A 16327-nucleotide genomic window follows, 5' to 3' on the forward strand; every position below is an offset into this window, starting at 1 on the left:
GATCTTCAACCTTTTCATACTCAAAGTACTCTTCCATCTCATTTCTTCAGTCAACCAATTCCTTTAGATTCAAATTTCTGACATAGGTGGGGATCTCCTTCCTTGCCGTTTTTCGTAATTCTGGTGATAGCCATATCATCTCAATTTGGTCTAATTCTCCTTTGTCTTGGCTCTCTCATTTTTCTCTTGGACCCTTGGCTCCTCATCATCACTCTCCTCCTCCGATCTAGGGTTTATTCCCTTTCTCCTATCCTCATCAACGACATCCAGTCAATTCATTGCTCTCATCATGTCCATCATCTCCTCTACCCTTATGGTGACATTGGTCATCACTGACATTCTCCTCAATGACATATTTCCTTCACATTAGGTGTGACAGCCTTAGGTCGACAGTCTTACTTAGGGTTGCAACTACTTCAATTCAATGCTTGGTTGACAACACCTATAATCAAGGGTACTCCTACAGTCAAGGATGCTCCTATAGTTTCACCAAGATGCTCCTACATCACTAATGTATGCATACTTGGTATGTTGCAGAATAGGTCCAAAACCTATCACTTATGGTTGCTTAGTAACGGTGATACTAAAAATACATATTTTCTTCACCGTGTCAAAAGAATTTATAAGTTTGTACATGCATATGTATGGCCTCATTTGATGCAATGGGTAAGAACAATGATATTGGTTTGAGAGAGATTGGCTTCTTCAATAGTTTTGGCTTTGATAGAGGCAATCAAATGCAACAATTTGTTTGTGGCCTATGCCATGGGCATATTGTAGTGTCTAACTTGTAATAGAATGCAAGTCTTGTGTTCAACCATATTTCAATATCTATGTGCCTACATTTCATTGGTTGCAAGTTGTTTCTCCACATACATATGAAGTTTTCATTTTATTTTTGTCATGCGCATATGTCTGTCTTTCAAGTATTAGTCTTGTTTTTTCCTTGCCTTTTTGGTCTACCTAGAAATCTAGATTCCCATTATGCCTAAAAAAGTCACGCCCTAACTAATGTTAGTACCTCATATTGTCTTGGCCCTTTTTATTTTGTGCTTCATAAATTGTCCACCTTGCCTCTACTTATGGTCCGTCAATGACAACCAAGTAGAGATATCTTATATGGACAATATTTCCCCTATCCCACACCTTAGTAAAATTTCCCAAATGGCAAAAATCTCATAAACTAGCCAAAATGTATAATTTTTTTTTCCCACGGCCATTAGACTTCCCATGCCACATTTTCTACATTCTCCACCCATGTAGTATGGTTTATAACTTGATGTTTTTCCGTATCATTTTTATATTACTCTAGTTTTGCCTACGAACGTATTTTCCACTGCCAGCAGCTAATCTCCACGCAAAATGGCATTGTAAAAAAAAGTCCCAAATCTGCAAATCATGATGGTTTTTTGCCCATTTTTTTGTTGTTTTACAACATTAGGGACGCAGATCATGAAGATTTAGCTCCTGGAAATTTCGCAGAAATCTGTTGTGTTTTGCGGATATTAGAAATTGTACGGAGTGTTGTTTTGTGTCGAGATTAGCCACATCCTTTTCCACCTTGATGAATGCCATCAATGTTCAAATACTTCCCGGACAACCATATTATGATTCCTCGACATTACAAAAGGGATTCAAAAGTTCTTTTTAGGACTCTCAAGGATAAAAATGCACCCATACTTCATTCAATGGTTGTAAAGACCAATCCTATCACAATCATCCTCTAAGTCGATGGTTATACAAGCAAGTTCCTCCTCTATTGCATTCAAACTCAGGAAACAACAATGCCAAATTTAATCAATCTACAGAGGCATCCCTTCGTGCTTTCTATGACTACCAAAATCAAATTTAATATGCCCAAGTGTCTACATGTGAATGGTGGGGACAGAGGATCAGTTTTATTGATTATTTTGTGCCCCATTTCCTTCTAACAATGGGCAAGTGGATAAAAGATAGTCATAAAATCATTGTGTAAGATGAGAGCACATAAAAGAAAACTAGAGGAGAAAAAAGTTGCAAAACCAACAAAGGAAGACTTACAGGAAGTCATAGGTTTCAAATTTCCAATTCTAGGTACAGATGTCTTGAAATTGTAATGACCTAGGCATGTGCCAAATTTATAACAAACATTTGTAACCATTGTAGTCTATCTGATTAAAGGTAGAATCAACCTTGGTTGAATGTCTCACTAAATATGCAATTGCATTTTTTATGTATGTTATTTTGTTTCTCAACTAGATGTTTGTAAAGTTCATGCAATGATATTGCATGATATCTTTTCAACACAATAAGGAAATCCATTTGTATGCTCAAGGATTACTAAGTAGATTCATTTATTTTTTTGCAAATATCCATTGTGGTTCTAAATGTTTATGTAGAGCCTAGTTAGCTTATGCATTTCAAATGGTGTGATTTTATGTGGTATCTTGATTAAGCTATCACCTTGGTTTCAATTATTACATGTTTTGTCTTATTCATGACTATTGCCCAACTAGTTCTAGACATCAATTTGTTACTTGTTCTTTCTCTTAGTCCTCAACACACTAAAAAATCAATCAAATTAAACATATTTCTAGTTTTATCAATTCAATGTGTTTGCTACCATATTTGAATATGCATAACAACCTAAGAGGTTATCATAAAATGCACTCTCAAACACTCATATGGCAAGCTACCTCTTTATAAGATATTTATCCTTATATGTCCAAACTAGCACATAAGTATATTGTGACACCGATATTGGGATACACTCTGCTCCAGGTATGGTTTGCATTAAGGGAGTCTTTAATCTATTTATCATCGGCCCAAGATCTTAGGTAAAGCCCTCTTGGTTTTGCATAGCCAAAAGTGAAAGAGATCTTACCCACCTTAATTATTGGTCAGGAACCCCCCCCTTGGTTTTGCATAGCTAGATGTGAAGATCTTAGCCATCTTAAACATTGGTCCTTAACTTTGCCCAACTTTAAGACATGTTTGTGTTGTTCTTCTTGAGTCTGACACTCTTGGCACTTTAAAGATTACCACAACTTGAGGACTTGGAACTTACAACATAACTCACCAACACAATCCACAAGTGATAATAGATAAGGATGTAGTAGTTCTATAATACTAGCCCAAGGACATTTTAGCAATCGAGAATTTTTTTAACCTTGCACTCTACTTCTTACATTAGACTTTTACCTCCACATATTAGAAAGATCTCTACACTTTCATATATTGTCCCATACACTTATCACTTAGAAAGCATGACCTATGCAATCCTATATATTTCCTCCCCTTCTCTTGGGCCTTTCTATTTATGCTACTAGCCCTATACTTTACACCCACTCATATCGTATTATCCTACAACATATCTATATCCAACGTCTCTTAGGCTCTATAACCAATTAGTTGTTAATTTACATTGTGTACACAAATGATGTCCTATACGTACAATGTTTGGAATTGATCTTTTATATTCAATTATTGCATACTTTCTCACTCATCGTGTTTACATCTTGTCCAATTACCATATCCTCTAACAAACTTACTCGTTTTCCCCATTATTATCCCAAGTCCACTCAACTAACTACAATCATACCGGAAAGTGCTCTTGCTAGCAATACAAACAATATTCCTATCATTGCTCGAATCCTACTAGGTGATTCTTACATGCCAATTGCATCAACCTAATGTTTGGATCTAGGATGAAATTTCCTATGGACCATGCAAAGATTCCAAGTTGTGAATCTTCTTGCCGCGTCCTCACATATTCCATGATCATCTATGCATTTAACCCCAACTTGTCATTTCTCCAACGACCTCCTTTTTTTTTCAATATGAGGATTATTAATCTTTTTAAGAATGCAATGTAATATACTTTTTGTTGTCAATTTATGTTTTTAGTTTGAGAATTTTTATCAGCATGACCGGTAATTGCCTCTACATTTCAGTCCAGGAAAAAATCCTCAAAAAATAATTTGTTAATCATGATAATTACAACAGTTAAGCTCAATATAAGTAATCATATGTTTCCCTTTATGATAGTTGACCTACTGGTCAAGGTTTCTGAATAATGCTGAAACGGGATCGTAATGGATTTGACCTCCTGCAAGATGGAAAATGGTAAAAACTATCTACCAATGCTTTTTGATGGCATTAAGACTTCTTTTTCGAAAGAAAAAAATACAACCGAATTTGAAAAATATTAAATGTCTTCGATTTATGATAGATTTCCTTGATTTAGTTTTAAAAACCTAATGTTTGATGGTTGAATTCCCTTCTAAACTCCTGACTAAATATTGTAGTTGCTGTTAAGTCTGCTTTGATCATAATTTCTTTCTTTTATCTTTGTAGTCTAATTTTTATACATAAACTATCTAAGATATAAACATGATGACTTTTTTCTTTTCACAATCATCTCCTTGTCACACGAGCATAAGCTATAGCATTAGGCATCAGTGAAATTACTGCTGACCAACTTTTAACACCACTTATACTTATTCAAGAGCATAAGAAATGCAGTTATCAAATATACTGAAAAGAAACATGATATACATCACCTTGCCTTACAAATATAAGTAATATTTGGGTTTATACAGATTGTTTAACCAATAATTTAATCTAGCAGATGTTCCCAAGATTGAATATCACTTGAGCAGACACATCAAAATGCCTTCGTGAGCCCTCAAACATGTGAACAAAAACAAGTATACTGGGAAGTCCAAGATTGTCATTTACCCATTTCTGATAGCATTGCCTCCAATTTGAGTATTTTGGCATCAAAAAGGCCCTTGGATACTGCTAAACTCGATAGCAGCTTGATTATGAGCAGACTGCAGGCGTTTCCTAATTATTAGCTTTAGGAATAGGACTGGAGCAGATATTCTCTCATGTTTTTGGGTTGTTGACAGCATGTCTTCCTCACTCCTAATGTCAAGAAATCATATTTCATAAACTGACATATTAACTGTGTTGATGAATGTTTGAAACTATGCAGCTGTTTAACATTTTAAACTTTTAGGCATTAATTAGACAATGGGAGGACAGATGTGACTATAAGAGCATTCTCTGTTCAACACCACCAACAATGAAGTATATAGTTGCACAAAAAATCTAAGGCACTAGAGTTACACAGATTATAAAAGTGATTCTTGCTAGGACTTCCATTTATGATCTCATGTGAACAAACTCACTTGAAGTTCCAAAATCTAATTTACATTGTGGAACTTCTGAACCAGCTCCGCTGTTATAGACATCAACATATCTTCTCCCTTCATGATAAAACCAAAATTTCAAGCAAATGCTGTTTACTTGAAATTTCATGTAAATGGTGATGTAAGAGAGACGGGACCAAAATTAAATCTTGATGTCGAAGTATACAAAATCCACCACTCTCCCAGAATTCCGATCATTAACATCTTCTGATTAAGTGATGTTACTTGAGCCAAACACAGAAGCTTGTAGTCCTGAACTTCTACATGCAGTGGTTTACCAAGCTGCATACACAGAAATCTATTTCAGAAGACATCAAGCTTATTTCAAACATATTCAATGGTCACAATTGGATCAAACAAATGATATAAAGGATGTAAAGGATGTGTCTAGGTATATAATTTTGCAACTTATAGCCTACAAAAAAAATTTATCCATATACATCAAGCATAAAGTTATAGGTTTGAGCCTTTGACAACAAATGCATTGCCAAATCAACAGAAACATTCAATCTTACCTTTAACCAGTCAAATCCATGGCTCTCGAGAAGATTTTGCTGTCGCCACTGTAATAAAATTCCAAAAGATAATCATTTCAAGAATATAACGTGATACTTATCAACTTTTTTAACAAAAACATAACCAGAAACAAAAATTCAAATTTTAAAATTTTATATTTTAAAATGAAAACCTGGCATTCAGTATGTAGAACACATACATACATTGAAGCATACTACAGAATTCACCCAATAACAGTGAAGACAACAGCACACCCTCCTGTATGTGATGCAGCTTCTACAAACTCATCAGGAAGTATATCATAGGATTTTAAGGAAGCTAGAATCACCTATAACTCTACCGCTTGCTGAGTCTTAAATATTTCCTAAGAACCAGAATCACCTGCCTGCATCAAAGCCCAAGTGTTTGAAAATAGTTTCAAAACAAATCTATAAAATGGATATGGATACTATCTCCAGTTCCAAGCATGTTCTATACACGACTGTTATAAACCAGTGTTCCACATTTGGCCAAGCATACTGTCAATACACTCATACACCTCTCCAAGGCTACGTGCATTTACATCCCCATATCTAATAACTTTAAAGATTAGAATAATGATGACAACAATGTACCTTGCATCAGCCCCAAAAGTGCCACTTTTCACAACCTCTTTCACCCTCCTCCATTGCTCTGACTTAAAATCGGGTCATCGATCCAATCTATTATCATGACCGTTAGTTGCTATGCATCTTGCAACTCAAGCAACCTCTCCAAGAGAATAAAGTATGAGGCATATTTAGTCTCTAAAGGTTTCAGAAACTCCATATAGGTGGCCCTAAAGAGTGCATGTCAAGTATGGTGGTTGTAGATAAACATCTACACATCTCTAGCATCATTAACCACCTGTTTGATACAATCTGATTTTGGTATGCAACAACGACTTACCCACACATCCCATTTCTTGAGAGCATTATTCATGACAAGCATACAAGGAGTCCACCAAACATGCCTATAGGCTACCTCAATTAATTTCCCTGCAACTTTGCACACATATGTCAATACTTGCACCATATTGTATGACCCAAACTCTTCGATAGTATCTTTAAGGATTTGGAATTGAAAATCAACATCCTTGTGTTGCCCTAAACAATCAATTATTACAAAAAGTAATGATAGAGAATGATAACAAGATATTCATTTTTCGATATTAACAAAGGGGAAAAAACACTGCCACAATTTTCCAAAAAATCCCATGAAATTGTTCAGAAACTACTGGAAAATGGTCATGCAAATTTGCAAAGCAAAAAACCCTTGATTTTATTCAAAAACGATCAAAAACTTTTGAAAACCCTTCTGAAATTTTTTCGTAAAAAATACCGAAGAATTTTGTTGAAAAAAATCACCAAAAATTCAAACCAAATACCCACAAATTTTTTAAAAAATTGGCCAAATCTTCAAGAAAGTAATCTGAGAATTATTCTTTCATGGTAGATCCATACAGCACCCTACAAATTCGTACAAGCCCTTTTGATAAACTTTTTGTCACTGATCTCAAGGTTCCTTCAAAATCTGAGCTTCCTTCAATATTCAAGATATTCAATATTCAATAATAACAAAGGAGTGAAAGACTCCTTAAATAAGAGTTATAAGCAATTTATCCAATAAAGATAAAATCAAAAACTAAGAAAAGCATATTCCTAAAGTCTATCCTAACAACTTAATTGACCATTATAACTAAATATTACAATATTATTTTAATATCAATAGCCCTAAGGAAGGGGCCTCTATACATGTGACCATAATGTTGAGTGGACGATCATTGACATCTGTCCATCCATCCATGATTATACTACATCCATCAGAGAACCAAGTGGCCTTTATTTTCTCCATTAGAATATTAATCTTGGAATAATTCTTATATAAATCATTGTTCTCAATTTTATCTCCCCTAGTCGCACATATGATGGTCCTATTCATTATTTTTGCCGCAACCTATTTATAATCAGGAGAATGAGCCACATGGAATGGAATGCCATCAGCAAAGAAGAATTTGCCAATGGCATCATCTGCCACATCCCTATTCTACGCATTGAATAATTATGCCACCATGTTTGCAACATCACTTGTGATAATAGCCATTCTACATTTTCCCTTAGGCTCTATTGTCCCTAAACTAGATGGAAAAGTAGTAGATTTATAACAAGATTATACTTGTGGATCTGGAATGGTCCTAGTGCTCGTAGTAGGGCCTCTCAATGGCAAAGAAACAAGTACAAGACTTTGGCCCTCAACACAATCCCACAAAGTAGTCATTTTAATTATGTTTTCAAGTGACAATCTCTTACATACTCCTACACCTTTGCTTGTGACATAAAGAAGGTGTTCATTAACTCTCATAAAGCTGCCTTGAAATTCAAGTTAATAGAAATGACATCTCCATAGCTTAGTGTCCCCTATTGCCCCAAGTTTTGCTTGCAATCAAACTGTCTTTATGGTGACTTCTTATCAAAGGGACCCTCTTGGCAAAATTCTCTAATAATCTGGAAGGGCAACTAAAATGTGCATTGCCAATAGATTTAGTTGCCTCACCCTCTTCCCTCCCCCGTACATCTATAGTCAAAGTTTCATATTCCACCCCTATAGGCTCCTCTTGACCCTCTTCATCACTCATCATGTAAGAAGTTTAACTCATGGTGACACTACAAGAAACGAAATTTATGGTTGCTATACATGTCATTATTTCATTAAATTATGCATGGTCTCAAAAGACACAAGGTTTTTCTTACTCCATGTTGCAGGAAGCAGAGAAGCAAAGGATACACATAAATATGAATTCTTTTTCTTAAACCTTCATCAAACAAGGATTTTGCTTTTGTTTTCTTTCTTTAGGTCGCTTGAAGAATAGGAGAGGATACCAAAAAATATGAATATTTGTTCTTTACCCTTCATCAAACAAAGATTTTAAATTTGTCTTTCTTACTTCAGTCACACAGTGCAAAAGGAGAGGACAAACAAAAGACAATCTTAATATGTCTTCTAAATTTTAGTTTTTAGTCAGATATATACACAAATTTGCACAAAGTAAAACATTTTTAAATAATTTAATAAATAAATCTTAACACCTAACTATTGTTGTTATAAAATAAAAATAAAAATAATATTTCATTTGTAAAGATGAAATTTAAATTGTAGCAATGTAAACCCCTAAATTAGTCACTAAATCAATAAATTGAAATTACTAAATTGAAGACAAAACCAAAAAAAATGTCATGAAGGGCCAAAGCTTACCTGTAGACTTCAAGAATGCATTGATTCAATGGTTAATTGATGAAAACTTTGCATTTGTTCTTCCTCTTGCTCTTGCTCTTGCTCTCACTCCTCCTAATGCTCTCACTTGCAATCTTTCTTATTCTTGTCGGCTTGAAGCTTTTTGTTCAAACTTGGGAATGATTTGAAACGAAGCTTAGATGCCTATTTATAAGTTTTTTGTATCAGCTTAGGGTACAAGTGGGTCACATAGACCATTAAGGTTAGGGTTGATGGCATGAAGATCCAAAAAAATTAAAAATTGTTTTTATTTAAAATGAGCTTTTTGACTCAAATTTCATGGGGGGTGCTTGGGCATCTTGGGGCCAATTAGAAGATGTGAGGGAATCCCCTAGGCATCTCTAAAACATGGACACATCTTGAAAACGTTCCCTCTTTAAAGAAGATGTCATAAAACCACCCCCGGATACTTGGTGCTAGTGGTGCGGGATGATGTTTCCCCAATGTCCCCACATTGAAAATGCCTTTTTTGGGGGGGGTTTGGGGGGGGGGACGGGATGCATCCCCTATGGAACATTATAAAATACTAAAATAGAAGAGAGAGCACTTTGTTCTAGAAATAAGAATAGCTAATCTTTTGAATCTCTCTAAATATAAGAAAACATTTTAATACTAAATAGAAGACTTGTGACAAACTAAGGAGAGAAAAAAAACAAAGTTGTTGAATTTCAGTCATGTTGAAGGAGAATAGTAGGTAAACAACATGATCATAAAACAAACACTCCCTGCTTGCAAGAAAGGCAAACCTAATCTCTCCCTCAATATTTCAAACTTCCATTTTGCAAGGAGCCTTATCAAAACATCTACAACCTACAAATTTGAAGATACATACTTAAGAATTATTGCTCCTTTCTAAATTCTATTTTTGACGACTAAGGTACCAAATCTGCCTGCAGACAAACCTGATCCACATCTGGTTCAAACCAAATCCCGGTTGCAATCTGATCTGCCTGTAGATTTGCGCAGAATGCACCAAAAGGGAGCCTGGTTCGTTTGGGATGAACTTGGGTGCCCACAAATCGAATCCGTCAATGCAGCGATGAGTTTTTTAACTTTTTTGCTTTCTCTTATTTGACTTTGATAGGGTGCCCTATAATTCTTCCTCAACTCTAAAACTGACTTCTTAACACATGAAACACCAAAACAAGTTCATTTTAGTTCATTTCTATTGCAAACAATAAATATCATTCCAAGAGGTAAAACATTCAATTTTGCTTGTTGAATCAACAAAGGGAGTTGAAGATTGATCTTTGAAGGTTTTATGAGCCCTTGAATAGTTGATGGGGCATTAGTTAGACCAAAGAGCATTACTAAGAATTCAAAGTGTCCCTCATGTGTTCTAAGGCAATTTTAAGGATATCCTCTTTGTTGTGATGTTTTCACACACTGCCCCATTGCAAATGGGTACCCCCACTTTTCTTTTTTTGGCGTAGTTGTTTTCTTAGTTTGCTTTGCTTGGCAATAGTTTCTTTAGTTGTTAACCTTTGCTAGTGAGGAAGAAGTGTGTACGTTGAGGTAAAGTTATCAAGATGCAAAGCGTTATTTAAAATGTTACGATTGTCAAATGTTGTCATGTTGCAAAGTTGTTAGGAAAAATGTCAAGGTGAGAGAAAATTGGAAATTTCCTTCTAGGGGTCGTTTTTTCACTCTTTGGAGGATGGTTGAAACCAAGTATTGAATCATCAAGTTTATTTCAAGGTAGTGCTAAATTGAGAATTTCCTTGTACCCATCGAATTCCACTCCTAGAGATTGAATGTTAAGTGAATGAAAATTGGAAATTTCCTTGTGGAGGTCGATTGTCCACTCTTAAAGGGAAAATTTACAAGGCAAAATAAGGTTAAAAAGTTAAATTTCCTTGTATACCATGAATTTCCACCCCTTGTGTGGGTTGATTTTCCACTCTTCAAGCAAATTGATGAACAATGCAAGTAAAATAGAACGAAGGGTGAAAAACAAGGAAATCAAAACCTTCCTTCTAAGTGTCGATTTTCCACTCTTGTAGGGGTCGATTTTCCACTCTTCCTTGTGAGGTTCAGTTTTCCACCTGTAATGTCCCCATTTCGTGAGCATCAGAGTTCGAGGGATTAGCCTATTATTTTGACTCTTGTAGGCTACCATGTTTGGATAGAGTCTCAGTGGTAGTTCCACTTCTTCAATTCAATCTTGGGTTCAATTCCAGGGCCTTTGCAGTCAATGTGTGGACTTAGTTGAGGGACTTACTATTTATAGTAAGTCAATCTGGCAGTAGTGTTATCTTTAGTCAGGGCACCTAGACACATGGGGGTTATTCAGTGTTGACTCTAGCTTCAGACGGCACATCAAAATACTGAATATTGACGGAGCTATTAATATTTTAGTGGTTAAGTTATTAAATTAACTTATATGGATATTATAGAGTCATAAAGTTGTTAGAGTAATCGGGTCTTTACTTGATTAATTAAACAATATTTGTTTAATTCTTTAAGTTCCCTATTATCTTTTTTTACACTTAAGCTAACATTAGGTGCATAATAATTAATTCTTTTATTAATTATTATGTGCAAGGCTAGGTTTTCCCTTTTAGGGTTTCTTGACCTATTAGAGGTTAATTTTCTTTTCCTTGTATCATTAGCACATTACACATTTTGTAAATATTGAGCTCTCATCTTTTGAGCATATTTTTTGTATATTGTTTTTTTGTTATTTGCTTCCTTGCTTCTCCTTGTAACAGGTTATTCAACTTGTAGAGATCTTTAGGCTCCTGTGGTGTTGTATTTCTCAACTCTCACATGGTATCAGAGCTTCAGATCTACAGCTATCTGTTCTTCTTTTGAGAATTTTTGCATTGGAAGCAGATCTGGGGTTTCAGAAAAAAAATTTATGTTCTTAAGGATAAGCCTTTTTTTTTAGTAGTTTGGGCCTAAACGGACCTCACCATCATGCTCAGAAGGCCCAAAAACCCCTATAGTCATATAAAACTTGCCTAGTTTTGACTCCTAAGCATCTGGGAGTAATTTTTCTTCAGTACCAAACCGTACGGCCCTAGCACATAGTTCGCGAAAAAATTTCAAAAAAAAAAATTTAGCCAAATTTTTTATTTTTTTAAAAAAAATAAATAAAAAAATCAAAAATCAAAAGTTTTTGGCAAAAGGCAAAGAAAGAAAAAGTTTTTTGAAAAAAATCAAGTTTTGATGCTAGAGTTCGAAGGGTACTCCGTACCCCTAACAGTCCAGCCATAGGCTATCAATCCGGCCGACCAGACCTGTCAGTGCGGGCCCCTGTCGGCCCCGCCAGCCCCGTCCTGCCGCCCCCACCGGCTGCTGCTTACCTCCCACCACCGCCAGCCGGACTCCCACTTACCTGCCCCCGCCGCTTGTCAGATCCATTCTCTCCGCCACCGGCCACCTTGGCGCCTCCCGCCACCGCCGCTCCTCCTCGGAGCGCCGTCAGAGCATCACCACTGCCAAGCCCCTACCACCAGACCTCCACCCTCTTGTCTTTTAAGGGGGAGTTTGTTTTTTGGCCATATCTTGAGCATCCGGTGTTGGACTTTTTGCTCCGAGCCTGACCTCGTGTTGTTGGACTTTTTGCTCGATTTTGTTGTTTGACTGTACTTTTTTCTAGTCAAAGTTGGGACTCTTTTCTGCACTTTCGGGGCTGTAGAATAGGCAAACAAACTCCATTTTCCGAAAACAAATAGGCGTTGGAAAGCTCTCAGCATGCTCTATTCAAATATGTGATCTTGTTTCTCAAAATTTTCATCAGGTACATGAGATTTCAGTTTGAAATTTTTTTGTTTATGCACTACTTCCTTCTCATCAGTTTGTACTAGGGTTTGGGCTTATCTATTGTGGGGGAGTATTTTTTTCTCGCTTTCTGTCATTTCTATCAAAAATCAAGAACACCAAAACTCTCAAAACAAACAAACCCTTTTGCATCATCTGTCTATTCTGAAAGATCACATAATAAAAAAAACCAACAAGCAGGTGCAGGTGCAGAGTTTTCATGGCAGATCCTTCAGTTGAGTTGTTAAAATCACACAACTATCACACCTGAAAGCCCCGCATCACAAGGCTTCTCCGGGCACGAGGGTTGTGGTCTTGTTTGGATGAGGTTTAGCCTCTATTGCAGAGTCCTTATGAGCTTCTTCAACACAGAAACAAGATGGATGAGGCCATGGGTTTGCTCTCTTTGCATGTCTCTGGCACTCTTTTGTTTCACCTTGTTGAGTTGCTCACTCTTCGCCCTATGTGGTTGAAGTTTGAGTCTCTCTTTGGAAGGGTTAATGAGATTCAGGCATTACAGATTCAGGCAGAGTTGGTTTCCTTGTCACCTGATTCCTTTCCCACCATTGAGGATTTTTTGAACAAGTTCAAGACTACCAGAACTCTTCTTCAGGGATGTGGCAAGATCAAGACAGACACAGAGTGCATTCACTTGATTCTTTCAAAGCTTCGGGGTCATTTTTAGTTTTTTGCCTCTGCTTTCTACTCCACCATGGATGGCTTGGGTGCTCGTTTCACCATGCCTACCTTTGATGTCTTTTGTGAGCGTTTGTCTCGTGAGCAGTCTCATCTTTTTCAGCTGGATATGCTCTCAGGGTCCAAGAACAAAGCATTGGTTGCTCAATCCTCTAAGGAGAAACAAAAGCAGAAACCGAAGCCAAAGAAGAATTCTGCAAGCAGTGAGCATTTCTCCAAGCCACCTCCTAAGTCTGATTCTAAACCACCATTTCCTCTAAAACATGGGAAATCTTCACAGTCTGGTGAGTCTTCCTCCAAGACTAAGAAGAAATCAGGAGACACTTGCAGTTTTTGTGGCAAGGTAGGACATCCAGTTTCCAGATGTTGGAAACGCTTAGAGGCTTTAAAGGAAGCCATGCAGCAACATCACATCTCCTCACCTCAGGCGTCTTCTCCTGCCACAAGGAAAGGTCATGCTCTCACTACTCGAGCTTCGACCTGTGGGTCCACATGGATACTTGATTCTGGTGCTTCTCACCATATGACTCACACTCCGAAGTTGGTTACTTCTCTTGCCTCTTGTGGTACTTCACAGATTGCAGTGGGTGACTCAGTTCAGCTTTCAATCTTGGGTTCAGGTTTTGTCCCTTTGGATGGGGGTACTCTGCAGGATGTTCTGGTTGTCCCTGACATCTCGACGAACCTCCTGTCCATTTATCAGATTTGCCATTCTGGCTCTGGTAAGACAGTTGAGTTCTCACCACATGATGTGGTTATTCGGGACCTCCATGACTCTGATTTGGTTGTGGCTACTGAGAGTGTTGATACTGCATCTCGTCTGTACCGATTTGATGGATTTGAGCCCTCTACGGGTGCAGATTCGTCTCTTATAGCACATGCAGATTCAGTGAGTAAGCTTTGACATGAGCGCTTGGGCCATGTCAATTACAGATATCTTCAACAGATGAGTACACAGGAACTTGTTCTTGGGCTTTGTTGTGACCATTTCACACATCGCCCCATTAGAATGGGGACCCCCCTTTTTTTCGCTTGGTTTTGCCTGCTTCTCTCTCTGTTTTTAGGGTTTTGAGTAAGTGAGTTGTCTGTCTGGACTAGGGTTAAGCCTTAGGGGTTTCTTTTGGATATTTTTAGGCCAAATCCAGTCGAATTTTGAAAGATTATTAGGCATCCTCTCGAAGATGGCAAATTTTGAAATAGGATGAGCTCGTCGGAAAGTCAGGTGTGTCTCAGGATAGGTCCAAGTCAAGATTTTGGGGTAAAATCAAGTTGTGCCTAAGTGTTAGCATTTTAATGATGGAATTGTGCCTTTTGTCTAGGTGATTTTTGACCAAGTTTTTGGAAGCAAGATAACTAATCCGGGCCTTGACGATGACCTAACCCTGCATGATGAGATGATTTGAAGATTGAAATTGAGGATATTTTAACTTGAAAAGGTGAAATCGCCCCTGTCCCTCTCCCAGGGACCAAGGCGAAAATGTTATTTAATGCATATTTGTCTCTAACTTCCTTCTATTGTTTTGTGCAGGGTCACCAGGGGATATGATTGGACGTAAATTGAAGATTTTAAAGAGTTTGAAGACTCGAAAATGATGAATTTTGAAGATTTAAGGTGAATTCACTCCTACCTTTCACAGGAGGACTAGGGCGAAATGGTTTGTTTTGGTCATTTTTGGCCTTAGTTGACCAAATTGAAGCGTTAATTGTACGATGATGGATGAAATCAACATGATAGAACACCCAAACTTAGTTAAAAGCAATGAAAGGTTGAACTTTTCTGTCCAGCAAGATGATTTCGCTCCTGTCCCTCACTAAGGGACCAGAGCGATTTTCTTTGTACACACCCTTTTTGACCTTTCCTGGACTTGGGCTCCTATTCATGGCGTCTAACAAGATGATATTTTCCCCAGCAAAGGAAATTTGAGATGAAAAGTGAAAAGATTTGGCCTTGAGGACAAAAGGCACTCCTGTCCCTCACTGAAGGACCGGAGCTTGAATTCCAAATTTGCATTATCCTTGCAAGATTTAAGTGGTTTCGCGATTTGAGGAGGTCAAGGGAAGTACGTTTTGCCCGTTGAATATAACTTGAATAGGCTACAATGAAGAGAATTAACCCAAGTTGCAATAGGCGCTCCTGTCCCTCAGCAAGGAACCAGAACGATTTTTCAAAGGAAGCTCCTGTCCCTCTCCCAGGGACCAGAGCGATTTTTTCACAAGACAAATTTTTGGCAAAGGTAAAGCAAGTTTCAAGTTTGAGATGAAGGAAGGAAGGCGTAATCGATCCATTGAAGATAATTTTGAAAGTTTGCAAAACACAAGTGAGCTTATAATGGCCAAGTCGCTCCTGTCCCTCACCAAGGGACCAGGGCGAAAAACACATTGTCAAGGCCTCCCCTTCCAAATTTGGACGAATCCAGACCAAGGCACAAGATGGCGATGATACTTAAAAGTGTTTTAAGGAGGAATGAAGTTGCAAAGATCACGAAACTTGATGAAAATGGCTAGGGCGCTCCTGTCCCTCACCAAGGGACCAGAGCGAAATCTTCAAATATGCCCAATAGCCTAACATTTTGGAACGCTACTTTTGTTTCCAAGGCTCAAGATGGAATAGGGAATGATGTTTTATGCCTCAAGGGTCATTGGAAGTTGATGTGATCATGAATTTGTGCAATAAACCAAAAATCGCTCCTGTCCTTCACTGGAGGACCAGGGCGATTTCTATAAAATCAATCATTTCCCTTCAAAGCCACGCCAAGACAAGGTGATACAAGATGGAAAACGCCTTTTGGAAAACGATGAATAAAGAATTGCCCCAAGAATCGACAATCTTAGGCTCAAATGTTAAA

At 37.4% G+C, this 16327-nt stretch overlaps 1 protein-coding gene across 2 annotated transcripts in view; it reads right to left on the reverse strand.

Annotated features, from left to right (window-relative positions):
* Positions 1-4503: 4503 nt before the first annotated feature.
* LOC131065518 (uncharacterized) overlaps positions 4504-16327 on the reverse strand; it is a 91560-nt gene continuing 79736 nt past the window's right edge. For both annotated transcript variants that reach the window (XM_058000029.2, XM_058000028.2), the window contains 2 exons: positions 5711-5758; positions 4504-5477 (listed from right to left, as the gene is read on the reverse strand). In XM_058000029.2, the coding sequence (XP_057856012.2) occupies positions 5301-5477; positions 5711-5758 (225 nt within the window). In that variant the 3' untranslated portion in view covers positions 4504-5300. The remainder of the gene's footprint in view (positions 5478-5710; positions 5759-16327) is intronic.

Source organism: Cryptomeria japonica, chromosome 4 (assembly GCF_030272615.1).
Source record: "Cryptomeria japonica chromosome 4, Sugi_1.0, whole genome shotgun sequence".
In the NCBI taxonomy this organism is placed as follows: domain Eukaryota; kingdom Viridiplantae; phylum Streptophyta; class Pinopsida; order Cupressales; family Cupressaceae; genus Cryptomeria; species Cryptomeria japonica.